Genomic DNA, 14,495 nt, shown 5'->3' on the forward strand with positions numbered 1-14,495 from the left:
TAGTACCCTCTCATGAAACAATTAGCTGAAAATATGTCTGAAAACCCAAATTAGTTAGACATCTCAAAATATTATTTGGAGTTTCAGAAGATAGAGAAACTCCTACATGAACATGTCATTCTTCTTAGATTTGCAAACTAAACTGAAACTCACACAACATGGATCAGATACAGCAACTGATTCATGATTAATATCTAAATAGATACTATGTTTACATATGGATCCCTACGTCGTTCCATTCCATTTAGGATTAAGAATAGGCATAATCGGACCTACTTTTTACATAGCTCTCGTTAAATCAAGTTCTTTAGTGAGTCTGATTATCCTTGTCTTAGTTTATGTCTCAGGTTGGAACAAATTACTATAATGTGCCCCCGCCTAAGGATTAGGCGACATTTTTCACAAATTTTACGAACAGAATCTCTTATTTTCATATTTGTCATTCCTTATCCCATTTTTCAGGAATCCCCTTTTTTGTAAAAGTAGCTAGGCATATCTATTTCTTCATATATATGCAGTAGCTGGATATTTTGTGAGAAAATGATTTAGAAAATTTGTTAAAAGGAAACTTATGAGTAGAATACCTGGGGTACAGCACAATCAGCATAAGCTGGGCACCAAAGAACACCACAGAAGCATTCCCAGTCATCAGTTTGAACTTCAAAAAGAGGGGCCCTGCAATATGTTCATCTTTTGGGGGGAAATATGAATGGTAATATTTAGACTCACTATCGAATAGATGGAAATGATAGCATTGAACTCATTATTGAAATGGAAGCCAGAATACATTGACCATATTCCTAGTGCATATGCAGAAATAGCATTGTAACCAACTGCTAGGCACTTCAGAAGGAGAATGATTGACAAATTCAACATTTTTAGCAATCAAACTTGAAAACTGTTGGTGTCCGAACTCGTGATCAACTTGGACCCACCTCATGTGAGATTAGAAAGGAGTTCAATGGAAAATTTTTGAAACGTGTGTACAACTCACAATACAACATAAAAGAGAAAAGTATAAAATACGACACATGTAATTATGCTTAAAAGTTACTTTTCTTGAAAGTATGTAGATGTTGCAGTCGATTCACGTTACTCAAATGCTCCATCAATTTTTGTGTGGATGATTCAAGAGAAGTGAAGTATAAACAGTATATTACAATCTGAGAAATCAAAAGAATTCAAATGTATGCTGCCTCCATAGCATCTGATCCAAGATTCTCATTCAGTTTCTCAAACTAAAACAAGTAATCTTTTCTAAGACAAATTTTGACTGCCAAGGGCACTGTAATTTGATCATTTAGTGCCAAATCAATAGCTGTGTAAACAGGTTGCATTCTCCATTACAGAACCTGAACATCAGAAGCTTTGATCAGATAAGCATGTCAAATTTAAGGACTTGAGAACAAGAAGCAGACGTAGGTGTGAATCAATTAGGTGGATTCTGACACAAAATTTTATTTGCATCAGTGTCCAGATGGGGAAATGGGAAGTTTGAAGGCATAGAAATCTCGCAAAGATCACAAGCCATATGAGATACACTAACATATTCCTAACTCAAACTGTTTGGCTAAAATTTAGAGATTGCTCTTAGAGAGGAAGGTATCTAATCATCCTTTTGGTCGAACAATAACAATCTTTTTATTATTCCTAACTCATATTGTCTTGCTAAAATTTGGAGATTGCTCTTAGAGAGGAAGGTATCTAATCATCCTTTTGGTCGAACAATAACAATATTTTTATTAAATGCTTTCTATAAGTCATGCCACGACGTTATTAATGGTGCAAAATATAGCACAATAAAATAAGTGCGTCTAAATAATTAAAAAATTGGGTATTAAAATTTATCTATTTGAATTTAAACAATGGGTCTGCGATTGAGCATTAATCAATTTCCAGATAAGGATTTTAATTTCTTCCTACCAGCACATTAGATTTACGACAGACCAGCCAATCTTTTTCCATTCATCTGTAAATCAATTAATCTTCCTGGATTTGTATCCTAATAGATCTCAAGTATCACAAAATAATTTCTTCGTTCCAACCTTGAAAACTTGAATATCTAAAGCCAAAAGCTCATGGCATTATGGGAAATACAGTTAACTAATTTCTACAGACCAGATATAATATAGCATTTCACTTTTTATTTCTTAACGCAGACAATTTATGGAATTAGATTAAGCATTAACCAAGCATATTACGATCAGATATCAAATGCAATCATATAAGACACTACAGACTCCCAGTGTTCACATCAAAGTGTTAGTAAAAACGAAAATCCACTGTTTCACTTGTCCCCCAGGTGCTGATGTGCATAGTTATGTGTATAAAGAATAGACAATATGAATTTCTCTCTTTGAGACAGATAGCAGATCAAAAAAGCCAAAATAATATTGCTCTATGTTACAATAAATATTTGCCAGTGTGTACCTCTGCAACTGTTACTGAACCATTTAGACCCCTTGCATTGGCTTCCTGTAAGGCTTTGGGGCTGAATTAATTTAAAGACAGTAATCACTGTACCAGCTAGCAAAATGAATAAATAGAATGAAGAATAAATTTTATTGTATAAAAAATTAGAATTGACAGTATACAAACATGTGACTGTTGGAGTTACTATCCTCGAAAAACGTAAAACTGCAGAAATGTACAAGGACACTGTAGCTAACACCAGATACAGATACAGCATGTGAGTGGATATGAATTTTCTTTGATATTTGTATGCAACAAAGGAAGATTTTAGTTTGAACAGACATCCTAAATTAAGGAAAAACCACCTAGAATGATACTATAATGTTAAGATCCGTAACTTCATTGGACTGGAGGAAGACAGAACTCCACATATCGGCAACAATTTATAAAAATTGCACCAACATTATTGATGATGTTGGGCGTTTAATATGGTTCTTGGCTATTTAAACGTGTTCGTTAATATTAAGAAGGCAAATTGAACAGGATACATACATTTCAGATGACATGTTATTGATTGATAAATAAGATGGGTTGCTTGGATTCAATTTTATTCACCCTCAAGTATCCCAACATTGAAACAGAAGCTGATCGAGGTGATATGTAAGAAGATTGGAGATATAAGAGTCAATATAGAACTCAAGTTGCATGTAATTGTTCTCTAGAAGAATAAATAATCTCTCCAGTAAAAAATAAGGTTCTAGATCATCCATCTAAAGGAATGCCTTCGCAAATGATTACTAAAGGAACACCTAAGTGATTCTCTAAGGGGACTCTTGCATCGAATTTTCCGTATTGTGGTACGATTTTCTTCCCAATTGAAGCAGAAATCTGTAACTATAGAATATGTTAAATTGCAGGGATCACAAACTATAATGAATATTCATACCATTGGGATTTCCTTGCTCATAAAAGCTTCTTAAAAGATTGACTGCTTCTGATGCCATTACTCCTCCAGTACACTTGAAAAGCTTTTTCGAAACTCCACTGTCAAAAAGCTGAAAATTATAACTAAAAAAAGAAAGAAACTATATAGAAAATATCTCCAAACCATTAAGACCCGTTTGATTGCACGAAATTTTTTATGGAACTTGAAATTTGAATTCCAACTTCCACATTTTGTCTATTTGATTGACAAAATTTTTCAGGGAATTGATTTTCCGTGAATTTCTAGGTACAACACTTTAAAGCGTGATTTTCCACCTTTTATTTTCCTAGGGGATAGGTGGTTTTTGGTTTTCCACCTTTTTTTTTATTTTTTTATTTTTTTTGCTTTTTGTCTTTTGTTTTTTTAATTGTTGGCGATGGAAACAAATTTTAGGAATAATTGTAAAAGAGGATATCCCTGAAATTGACAATTTTCATGTAAAACGAACACCAAAAAATACTTTTACTTCAACGTTTTCCATATGGAAAATTATACCAATCAAACACAATAATTTACAATTCCCTGTAAAACAATTTCTAGGTAATTCAATTTCCTGGAATTCATTTTCTTTCCACCCAAATTCTATTTTCGCAATCAAACATACCCTAAGAGAAACCAATATTTACTGAGGAAATTATTAAAAAAACCTGAAAATAAAGACTTTTTTTATTTGAAAAACCTATCGTGACCCTTTATTTTTATTCTAACCAGTTCCGAGGATGAGCTAAATTCTTGAATTTAATAGCCAATTCTGTCATATGCTCTTATTGATACATGCAATATTATGATAAAGTAACAAATGCAGTTGCAGTCAAGTAGAATCTTGCTTTTCTTTATGGAGAGACCGGTAGCAGAGATCCAAAAATTGCATAGCAACTCAGACATTAGCAAGAACACCACCCTGGAAAATGTTCCATTTATGAAAGAAATCCTCCTAAAATTAAAATTCACATATTTTGTGAAATCAATAATGTCAATTGAAGAGGGTTCTAATAGGACTAAACAACAACAAACTAAGCCATGTTCCCCTGTTCACAATAAAAGAACTGAACTCTACTAGTTCTGAATGTGAAAGTTTCTATTAGAACTAAAGGTTTACTTTAAATCATGATTAATTTAGCAGATCTTTTACTGCATCTAATGCTCTGAAAATGATTCAACATTAATAAGTATGAGAGAAGCAGCTATATATTACCATTGGAAATAGCATTATTTATCCTGCACCTGCAAATTTCCTATGCGATAACGAGAGACCAAGTACAAGAAAAGAAGAGGTGAGATGGCGGGGGTGGAGCTGCTAAGTTGGGAGAAGGTACGATCCAGGCCAATTACCCAAATGTCATTAAATCCAGTTATCCAACCTTTTTTCCTATACTTACTTGAAAGCCCAGAATATGAAAATAAAAGACAAGTTCATGTTAAGAATCAACCATGAAGTATCCATAGCAAATGTGATATATGTAATTTTGCTTAACCACCTCATCAAAAAGCTTAATATAATATATTTAAACTCTTCAATACACTCCTTATGTGCAAGCATTCTCATTTTTCATCAAATAGCAAATAAATTTTCAATTTTTATAAACAAGCAAAAGTAAGACTCAAACCCAGATCTTCATTTGTGGTGATAATCTAGGCTGGAAGTCGTGCAATGAATAAATTTGTGGCAAGAATACAAGCTTCCCATGGCCAAAAATTCAGAACCTACTGACAAGGTTGCTTCATATATTCTATGACAGACACGAATAAGAATATGCACTAGACCTTAAAGCAAATTCAAGCACATCATAAGCCCAGGTCATATCTGTTCCCACCCACACGCTAAGCTTAAAATATTTGTTTACCCAGTTTTTGGCCACATACAATGAATATTACGAACGTTTTGCAATCGCTATAATGCTATTCAACCATAACTTAAAACTGAAAGACAAAAAGTGAAGACGTTGAGCTCTCCTACAAAGGTTAAAGCTTATCAACAAATATTGCCCATAAAATACCAGGAATGACGAGTATTATATATTCTAAAACGAATGTCCAAAAACATAATATGTCAAATAGCTTTTACAGGTAAACACTTTTCTATAAACAAGAAGAGGTAAGAATCAAACCTATTGAGCTTCTCAGAGCTATTCGTATGCAAGGATAAAATTGACCCACACCCTCCAAATTTATCATTTGCACAGTCATCGTATACTTTTTTTATGCCTATACGAAGATCATGACATGTCATCCCAAATTCTATTAACTATTAAAAGTAAGATTTATTATGCAAAATATATGTAGTTGACCATACCAATTATAGATAAAGTGGCTGCACACATTATACATGGTTCACATGTAAGCAACTTTTCCCTTGAAAGTCCAACATTCTGCCACTGCTTAAGTAGCATATCGATTGCTTCCATCTCTGCATGTCTAGTATCCTGAATTATAAAATATAAATCAAGCCCCAGATTGTTTCTTGGACAAGGAACGTGTGAAAGTTATGAATGCTGGTAACTAGCAATGATTTCTCATATAAAGAAGAAAGAGAGAAAAAGGTTAGATAAACAGAAGGAAAATGCAACAAGTAAAATGAGCAAGTAGAAACAAAGTCACAATCAAGAATTGATCCAAAAAGTTCAAACTCTTTTGGGATATTCTAATAGTAGAATTGATAACGGCATATCAAGAAGGAAATGCTTCAGACAATTGGCAATATTTTATCCACAAGCATATCAAATTTCAAAACCAAATAGTGATCCCCTTAAATCAGTAGTGCAGGGAGGAGTGACCAGCACAAGGACGTGGAGGGCCCCAGCCCCTCAACCACCAACGTCCAAGGATTCCTTCTAATCAGTTACTTAAACACCTGAAAACATAGGTAGCATCATTCTCAAAATAAATGCTATATCGTTTTATTTACCATATCAAAATAGTGATGTATTCCAAAAGAAATCATAAGGAAACAAACCTCATCGATTATGAAAATGGTTTAATGCGGATGGAGGAAACCCCCCATGTATCAAATCCTGGCACCAGAACAGTCTTTAATGCTTATCTCCAATTGTACAAAAGCTCTATACATTATACATACCATCATAATAAGTAGTAGTTTAAAACTATTTTAGTGTAATTTTTTTGGTTTCTTTAATTGATCACGAAATTCTTACACCAAGAGCATGATTTTGGAGATATCAGAAAGCAGTTATAACACGGGCAACCACTTAAACTCGTTATAGGAGTACCAAAATACAAGGAATGAACTCCAATATTAGTTCACACTGAAATACATAAATCTCTCAAGAATTGAGAAGTTTCCAATCTTATGGGTTCATAATATAAGAAAATGTATAATGAAGAAAATAATTTGGAGATGAATATCAATTTGTATTCATTTTTCTGTTGCATATTTTCTGTACAAGGCTAGACTATTTATAGAAAATAAAAGAAATCTATTCTAACCAATTCTATACAAGTTGGTGAGCTGTACAAAAGGAAAACAGAATTTGAAAAACAAACTTCAATCGTGCAGCAGAGCACATTCCTCTGTAGATCTTCTAGAGCCTTCTTTCATCTAGAATCTGAAGTCCAGCTATGCATCCAACTGGATATGTGACTCACGTCTGTTGCCACTAATTCTGAGTTGGCATCAATGCTTCCTCATCTTCTTGGTGACTTCTTAATTCAATAGCCCCCCCGCAAGATGGAGAGTGTATATCTAACACTCCCATCTTGAGCAAATGAGATTGTAGGCGTGAAGAGCATAGAGCCTTGGTTAACAAATCTGCCACTTGTAAGCTACTATTGACATGTTCAGTCGTTATGCTTCCTTCTTGAATTTTGTCCTTAATAAGATGGCAATCAAGTTCGATATGCTTGGTTCTTTCATGGAAAACCGGGTTTGATGCAATGTAGATGGCAGCCTTAATGTCACAATATAAGGCAGCTGACTAAGGGTGCTCAATCTGTAAATCTTTGAGCAAATATCGTATTCAAGTTAACTCACAACATAAATCTGCCATTGCTCTATACTCTGCTTCAGCAGAGGATCTGGAGATTGTCCCTTGTTTCTTAGACTTCCAAGACACCAGTGACTTGCCAATGAAAACACAATATCCAGTAATTGATCGCCTTGTATCTAGACATGCCCCCCAATCTGAATCACAAAAGCCTTCTAGTTGTAAGGTAGTGTTGGCAGGATAGAAAAGACCTTGCCCTGGTGATCTCTTAATGTATCGAAGAACCTTATAGGCTGTATGTAGATGGGGAATCCGAGGAGAGTCCATAAATTGACTTAGCAACTACACTGGATAGGAAAGATCAGGTCTAGTGATTGTTAAATAGAGTAATCTCCCAACTAGTCTTCTGTAAACAGAAGGATTACTAAGAGTTTCGCCATGATCTTTGGATAATTTCAGGTTTTGATCTAATGGAACTTTGGTTGGTGTGGCTCCAATTTTCCCAGAATCTACTAAGATATCTAATGCATATTTTCTTTGACAGATGTGAATACCAAGGTCTAATCTGGCCACTTCAATGCCAAGGAAATATTTCAGCTTTCCAAGGTCTTTGATCCTCAACTTATCATGAAAAGAGTTCTTTAAATTGTTGATGGTGTCCAAGCAATCACTGGCAACAATTATATCATCTACATACACGAGTATGGCTGTGAAAGAATGTGAAGCAAATTTTGTCAACAAGTTGTAATCAGCTTTAGATTGTGTGAATCCTTGGTCTATGATGAAACTAGAGAGCTTAGAATACCATTGACGCGAGGCTTACTTGAGGCCATACAAGCTCTTGCGTAATTTGCAAACTTTTCTGCCATTATCTGACCCATTTATTGTTGGATAGCCAGGAGGAAGCTGCATATACACTTCCTCATTCAAGTCTCCATGTAGAAAAGCATTGTTAACATCAAATTGGCACAAGTGCCACCCTTTAATAGCTGCAATTGCCAATAAACTTCGAACTGTTACAAGTTTAGCTACGGGTGAAAAGGTCTCATGATAATCCAAACCTTCCTGCTGTGTATACCCTTTCGCCACTAATCTGGCTTTGCATCTTTCACTGGTTCCATCAGCATGGAATTTAATTCTATAAACCCATTTACACCCTATAGCATCCTTACCAGGTGGCAAGTCAACAATTACCCAAGTTTCATTCAACTCAAGAGCATTAATCTCAGCTTTCATGGCATCACACCACTCATGTGATTGTATGGCTTCTTCAAAGGTTTTTGGTTCTGTTTGTGCGGTGATGAAAATTGCAAATGCCTTATGTGGATGTGAAAGTTTATGGTAAGAAATTGTAGCTTCTAATGGAAAAGGTTTACCTGAAGAAGGTGTGACCTGTTGCTTGGTCAACTCCTGGGAGTGGGGAGATGAGCTTGCTTGTTGACAGATAAATTCCTGCAAATGAGAAGGAAATTTTCTAGCTCTGGTGGATCTGCATATAGTGGGAAGTTCAAGTGCAGTTTGTGGTTGTATGGTTGATGGAGAAGTGTTCTCAGATGAGAGAAGATTTTGGTCTGATGATTCTAATTCATGATCTTCCAATGCAATGTTAGGAGAGGACAAATAGACCGGTGAATTTGCATTATCATCAGCATATGTGTTGTCAGAATTTGTAACTTCAAAGATAGGTTGAGAGATGCTTGGGAAAGGATTTGATGGAGTGGTAAGAGGCTCTTTGTAAGGAAAAACATTTTCATGAAAAAGAACATTTCGAGAGATGAAAGTTCTGTTTGTTTCTAAGTCCAAAAATTTGTACCCTTTGATGCCAAAAGGATATCCAAGAAAGATACACCGATGTGCCCTAGGATCAAATTTGTGTCTGCCATGAACAAGCGTTGTAGCAAATGCCAAGCATCCAAAGACTCTAAGATGAGAGTATGAAGGTTGAGTTTGAAACAGTAATTCAAATGGTGTTTTGTGATCAAGTAGAGGAGATGGAGTGCGATTTATAAGATAAACGGCTGTAAGGATACAATCACTCCAAAACTTCAGTGGAACTCCACTTTGAAATTTAAGAGCTCTGGCAACATTTAAAATGTGTGTTGGTGTTTTCTTTCAACGATGGCATTTTGTTGTGGCGTTTCCACACATGATTTTTGATGTATGATGCCTGTTTTGGAATAAAACTCTTTCATGTTAAATTCGGCACCATTGTCACTACGAATTATTTTGATTTTAGTGTTAAATTGTGTCTCAATCATGTTGTAGAAAGTTTGAATAGCATGAGAAGCACCAGATTTTTGTCTCAAAAGATAAACCCAAGTACATCGACTGTAATCATCAACGATGGTTAGAAAATATCTTGAACCATCATAGCTAATTTCATTACACGGTCCCCACAAGTCACAATGCACAAGATCAAAACATCTTTGTGACTTGTGCTGACTCGAAGGAAAGGGAAGTTTATGTAACTTTGCTAGAGGACAAACTGGACATGGTCTCTTATCTGTTACAGGTTTTGAACTAGGGGTATGACCAGGTAAATGAAAGTTGGGATATGATGAATGACCTAATCTATAGTGCCATAGGTCAAATTTATTGGAATGATTGATGATAGAGGCAGCAACAGGAAGTTTGGCAGCAGTGGGTGCAAGAGTGTCTTTCAAAGCTGAAGGAGATACTTTCTTTTGCAGTAAATGATACAATCCATGCTTCACCTCACCCATTCCAGTCGTTGTCCAGGTTAGAAGGTCCTGTATAAAACATGTTTTAGGGAGAAAAATTAGGCAACAATTCAAACTCTGTGTCATTTTTCTGGCTGAAATGAGATTAAAAGAAAATGAAGGAACACATAGCACATTTTCAAGGATAATGGAATTTGTGAACTTAACAGTACCAATGTGACTGACTGAAACCATTTCTCCATTGGGTAAACTTACTGGGTATGAAACTGATGTTGGATTTGAAGTGAAAAAGGAGGTGGAACAGATCATGTGATCTGTTGCCCCCGTGTCCAATATCCAAGGAATAGTTGAAATATTATGACATTCAGTATTACATGCTAATAAACTAAGAGTAATACCAAACATTTTTGGTATAACATCATCAGTGAAGGAGGTAACGTTTGTTTGGTCGTGGCTGGTAGCGACTGGATGATGTTGTGGTTTAAGCAATGTCATTAGCTGGGAATATTGCTCTGGTGTCAAGGAAACTTGTGGAGTATCATTGATTTGCTCTTGATTAAGAGGCACAAGGGAAGTAACTTGATTAACATAAGAATAAGATGCATTAGATCTGTTCTTCCTTTCAAACCTGTGCCCTGGAGGATACCCATGCGATTTGTAACACTTGTTTGCTGAGTGTCCAGGAAATTTGCAATGAGAACATTGCTGTTTGCTAGGATTAGCTTTGTAACATCTTTCAAGAGAGTGAACAGGTATTTTGCAAAAACTGCAGTAGTATTTTTCCTTCTTTTGATTTTCCAGATATGATTTTCCTGTATTGTGGTTCCCTTTTGCTAACATTGCCATCATTTCATTAGGTGGTCTGTCAAAGGAGATCTCCCGCCTCTTTTCTTCTTGTTGGATAAGGGAATAAACCTCATTCAAAGTTGGAAACGGCTTAATCAGAAGGATTTGTGCCTTCAGGTTTTTATAAGAATCATTAAGTCCCATCAAGAATTTCATAACCCAATCTCTCTGTTGGTTGCTTATCACATCTTTCAATCCTCCACAAGAACAACTAGGAATAGATTCATAATTCATCAATTCATCCAGAAATGTTTTCAGCTTTGAAAAATATACACTTACACTATCCTGATTTTGCATCAGATTAGCAATGTTTTGTTTGATCTCAAAAATCCTTGGTGCATTTTGTTGGGCAAATCTTTGCTCAAGTTCCTTCCATAATTGATGGGCTGTATCAGCATAGAGAGTGCTGCATTTGATGTCAGGTGCCATGGTGTTTTGCAGCCAAGTGATGACTATGTCATTACATCGAAGCCAATGCTCCATGAGGGGACTATCTGCAGCAGTTGGTTCACAGATGCTTCCATCAATAAAACCCAGCTTGTTTTTTATTCGGAGTGCACGCTTTATGGATCTTGCCCAGGAATGATAATTCTTTGAGTCCAGGATATGAGACACAAGTAAAGACCCAGAGTTATCATTTGCGCTAATGTGGAAGGGGCTATTTGGGTGTGAAGGATCAGAGTTAATATTTCTGGTTTGAGTGGTATTAATATTGTTTTGAGTGGTATTGGATTCGTTTGAATCATTTGAATCAGCCATGATTGGCTCCGATACCATATAAGAAAATGTATAATGAAGAAAATAATTTGGAGATGAATATCAATTTGTATTCATTTTTCTGTTGCATATTTTCTGTACAAGGCTAGACTATTTATAGAAAATAAAAGGAATCTATTCTAACCAATTCTATACAAGTTGGTGAGCTGTACAAAAGGAAAACAGAATTTGAAAAACAAACTTCAATCGTGCAGCAGAGCACACTCCTCTGTAGATCTTCTAGAGCCTTCTTTCATCTAGAATCTGAAGTCCAGCTATGCATCCAACAAGATATGTGACTCACGTCTGTTGCCACTAATTCTGAGTTGGCATCAATGCTTCCTCATCTTCTTGGTGACTTCTTAATTCAATACATAAAAAATAAATAAAGTGGTGAAAGAATTGTTATTTCAAAAGGTGAGGGTGGAACATGGGCTCCTTTAACCCTTAAATGGCTTCCCCATGAATGGTGAAATTTAAATGTGGACAAAATCGTACAACATTTATCAGACATGTTGAGGGAAAAGTACTATTCTTATTATTGTCTTACCATTCACATCCAGGATATTATCTTTATGCTTTCCTGTTCATAAAGCTAGAAATGCCTGATAAGGAAGAACAGATTCGGAGCTCTTTTCCCTGGAGGGAAAATAAGGGACATTTCCTACTCGAAAGTTCGAGTCTCACTGAATTTTTAGGATGAAATGCAAAAATTAAATAAATAAATAAATAAATAAATAAAATAAAATAAATAATTACCATAGTACATGATAGAATTATTGGTACACTAAAATAACTACTTCCAACCTTTTACACTGTAAATAATGTGGAGTTTTTGGCACAATGATGTGGAGTATTATTGTTGACTGGATTGATTTATTGAGCCATTGATCGGAATATTTGACTTTTAGTTTCAAATTTATAAAGTGTCTTTTATCTGGAAATGCGACTCATTTAAATTGGATGCCAAGTGTCACTCCTATGACCATTGGATATATGACCTTCTGGTGACTTCTTAAAGACACTCCATTTTTTAGGGTTTGTGAGATTGATTCATTCCTCTCTCGTTTTTCTGCCTTTTGAGTTCCAGAAACTCTCTCAAATACTTTTTACATTTCTTGAGTGATCTGTAAATCTGAGAGCTTCTTTGTTCTTGTGTGAACGTTTTATGTGTAGATCGAAAAGTGTTATAATGTAATCTTGAGTGATTAAGCCTGAGTGCCTTAGTTGTGTACATTTTAGATGGTTCCATGGTTTCGATTTTTTAATACAAGTGGTTTTTGCGGTGGCGAAAGCTCAAAAGGGGATTAGGAACATTTTATATTCTGAACATCTTGCCTTAGAGCGAAATATCTTGTGTTCTTATTTTACTGTGATTATAATTTTCTTGTTTCTGCACTTATTTTGTTGTTTGTAAATTGACTAATAATTGAACCCCATCTTAACAAACAATATTGTCGTCAACTTGATGTAACATCAACATTTGTTAATTAGCTGCATTTGTTCTTATGTCGATATACCTTGTCTTGAAATCATATCAAAATTTTGGAATTTAAACTAGCATCAAAAGCGATGGTGTGTTCCGTATGCTAGTAGATTCAAGCTTAATTCTGATGCTACAATTATAACAACAAAGGGAGATATTGGTACGGTTGCTGTGCTACGAGAAGAATGGGGAGCAATTGTGGGAAGCTAGTCAAAATGTATAGTTGGCTCTCTTTCCATGGAGGATGCTGAGCCTTGCGTGCTTTAGGATGGCCACCTTGTTCAGCAACTTGGCCAATATCTGATAATTTCTTGTATTTTGATCTGATCTATTCATTTTTATCAGATCGGTACAAAACCCTTCGAAGCCCCTATACACAAACTAGACTATAGAAGTTGTCACCTTGAAAGGCATATCGAAGGTTAAAAAGGGAAATTAAGTGCTCAAGTTAGGTTAAAATGGAGACTTGTGAACGGGCAAATCTCTTTTTTGAATGAATTTTTTTTTTCGTTTTCGTGCAATGCAAAAGGTCGGAAATCAGGTTCTTTCTGATGATGAAAAGAGCTTTTACATCCTATGAAGGGCTTCATGCCAAAAGTTTGTCTTAAGCTTGAGGGAGAACCACTAACTGGGACGTGAGGAGGTTGAAGTATCACATGAGGGACCGTAACGAATCAAGGGATTTGGAGTAATGGAATAGAGTACCATATCTTTATCGGGAGCACATACACAAATGGAATTCGTTTCAAGGAAAGCGCTAACTGGTATATTTCAATATGTTTGGTGCGAGAGTGCATCAAAGGGTTCAGAGTCAATTGCGCAGCGGCATTTTGCCCTGAATTTAGGCTAGATTGGCCGCGCCTTTCTTGTCCTCACACTCCCAATGCAAACAAGAAAGTTTTCTAGTTATCTATGTGAGGGTATTGACAAATGTAAAAGAAAAATGTGGTATGGCCATCGTATTAACATTGCATAATGTGATTTTTTGCGCCTAATGTTACCATTTTATTTCTACTTTGGCAACGTGTATTATGTCTCGTGTAGCTTTGTAATTCCAGTTGGTAATAAGTCTCTGTCTAATGGCCTTTAAAATTCAAAAACAAAGTTTTGTATACGGGATTAAAATTAAATTTTTAGTAGATTTTGATAGAAATTTTTGAAATGTGTGATTGAAAAGTTGTGGAACGTATGAAAATGTGATGAATCTTAATTGTTTGATTTTAATTTAAATTAAAATCTGATTTAAATTAATATCAAACAGTGGCTAAATTTTTTAAAAATATGCGGTAAAAATGTTTAAAAAAGTGAATTTATGTACAGAATATTTTAATTTCATCTTCAGTTCGCGGTGATTAAATTAATGAAAACTACATTTTTATGCGTGAAAC

At 35.2% G+C, this 14,495-nt stretch overlaps 1 protein-coding gene across 4 annotated transcripts; it reads right to left on the reverse strand.

Moving 5' to 3' along the window:
* On the reverse strand, window positions 1-3,502 carry LOC111366311. Of its 4 annotated transcripts, none has more exons than XM_022987046.1 (3): window positions 3,359-3,502; window positions 2,431-2,526; window positions 1-690 (listed from the first exon to the last, which is right to left on the reverse strand). In XM_022987046.1, the coding sequence occupies exons 1-3, from the start codon at window positions 3,414-3,416 to the stop codon at window positions 497-499; spliced, it is 348 nt and encodes a 115-aa protein (XP_022842814.1). In that variant the 5' UTR covers window positions 3,417-3,502; the 3' UTR covers window positions 1-496. The 4 variants fall into 4 exon arrangements, 1 of the variants encoding a protein (XP_022842814.1); XR_002697631.1 differs by lacking the exon at window positions 1-690 and adding an exon at window positions 1,033-1,352 and having other exon boundaries at window positions 2,431-2,491; XR_002697632.1 differs by lacking the exon at window positions 1-690 and adding an exon at window positions 1,033-1,352.
* Between the last annotated feature and the right edge of the window lie 10,993 nt (window positions 3,503-14,495).

The sequence above is a fragment of the Olea europaea genome, chromosome 17 (genome assembly GCF_002742605.1).
Source record: "Olea europaea var. sylvestris chromosome 17, O_europaea_v1, whole genome shotgun sequence".
NCBI lineage: Eukaryota > Viridiplantae > Streptophyta > Magnoliopsida > Lamiales > Oleaceae > Olea > Olea europaea.

Bases quoted from the DNA above. Each gene is read 5' to 3' on its own strand.
- LOC111366311 (XM_022987046.1), bottom strand. From the start codon at position 3,416: ATGGCATCAGAAGCAGTCAATCTTTTAAGAAGCTTTTATGAGCAAGGA. The intron at 2,527-3,358 runs GTATGAATATTC...TCATTTTGCTAG, and splicing joins TGAGCAAGGAAATCCCAATG to CTGGTACAGTGATTACTGTC. The intron at 691-2,430 runs GTACACACTGGC...TCCCCCCAAAAG, and splicing joins GTTCAGTAACAGTTGCAGAG to ATGAACATATTGCAGGGCCC.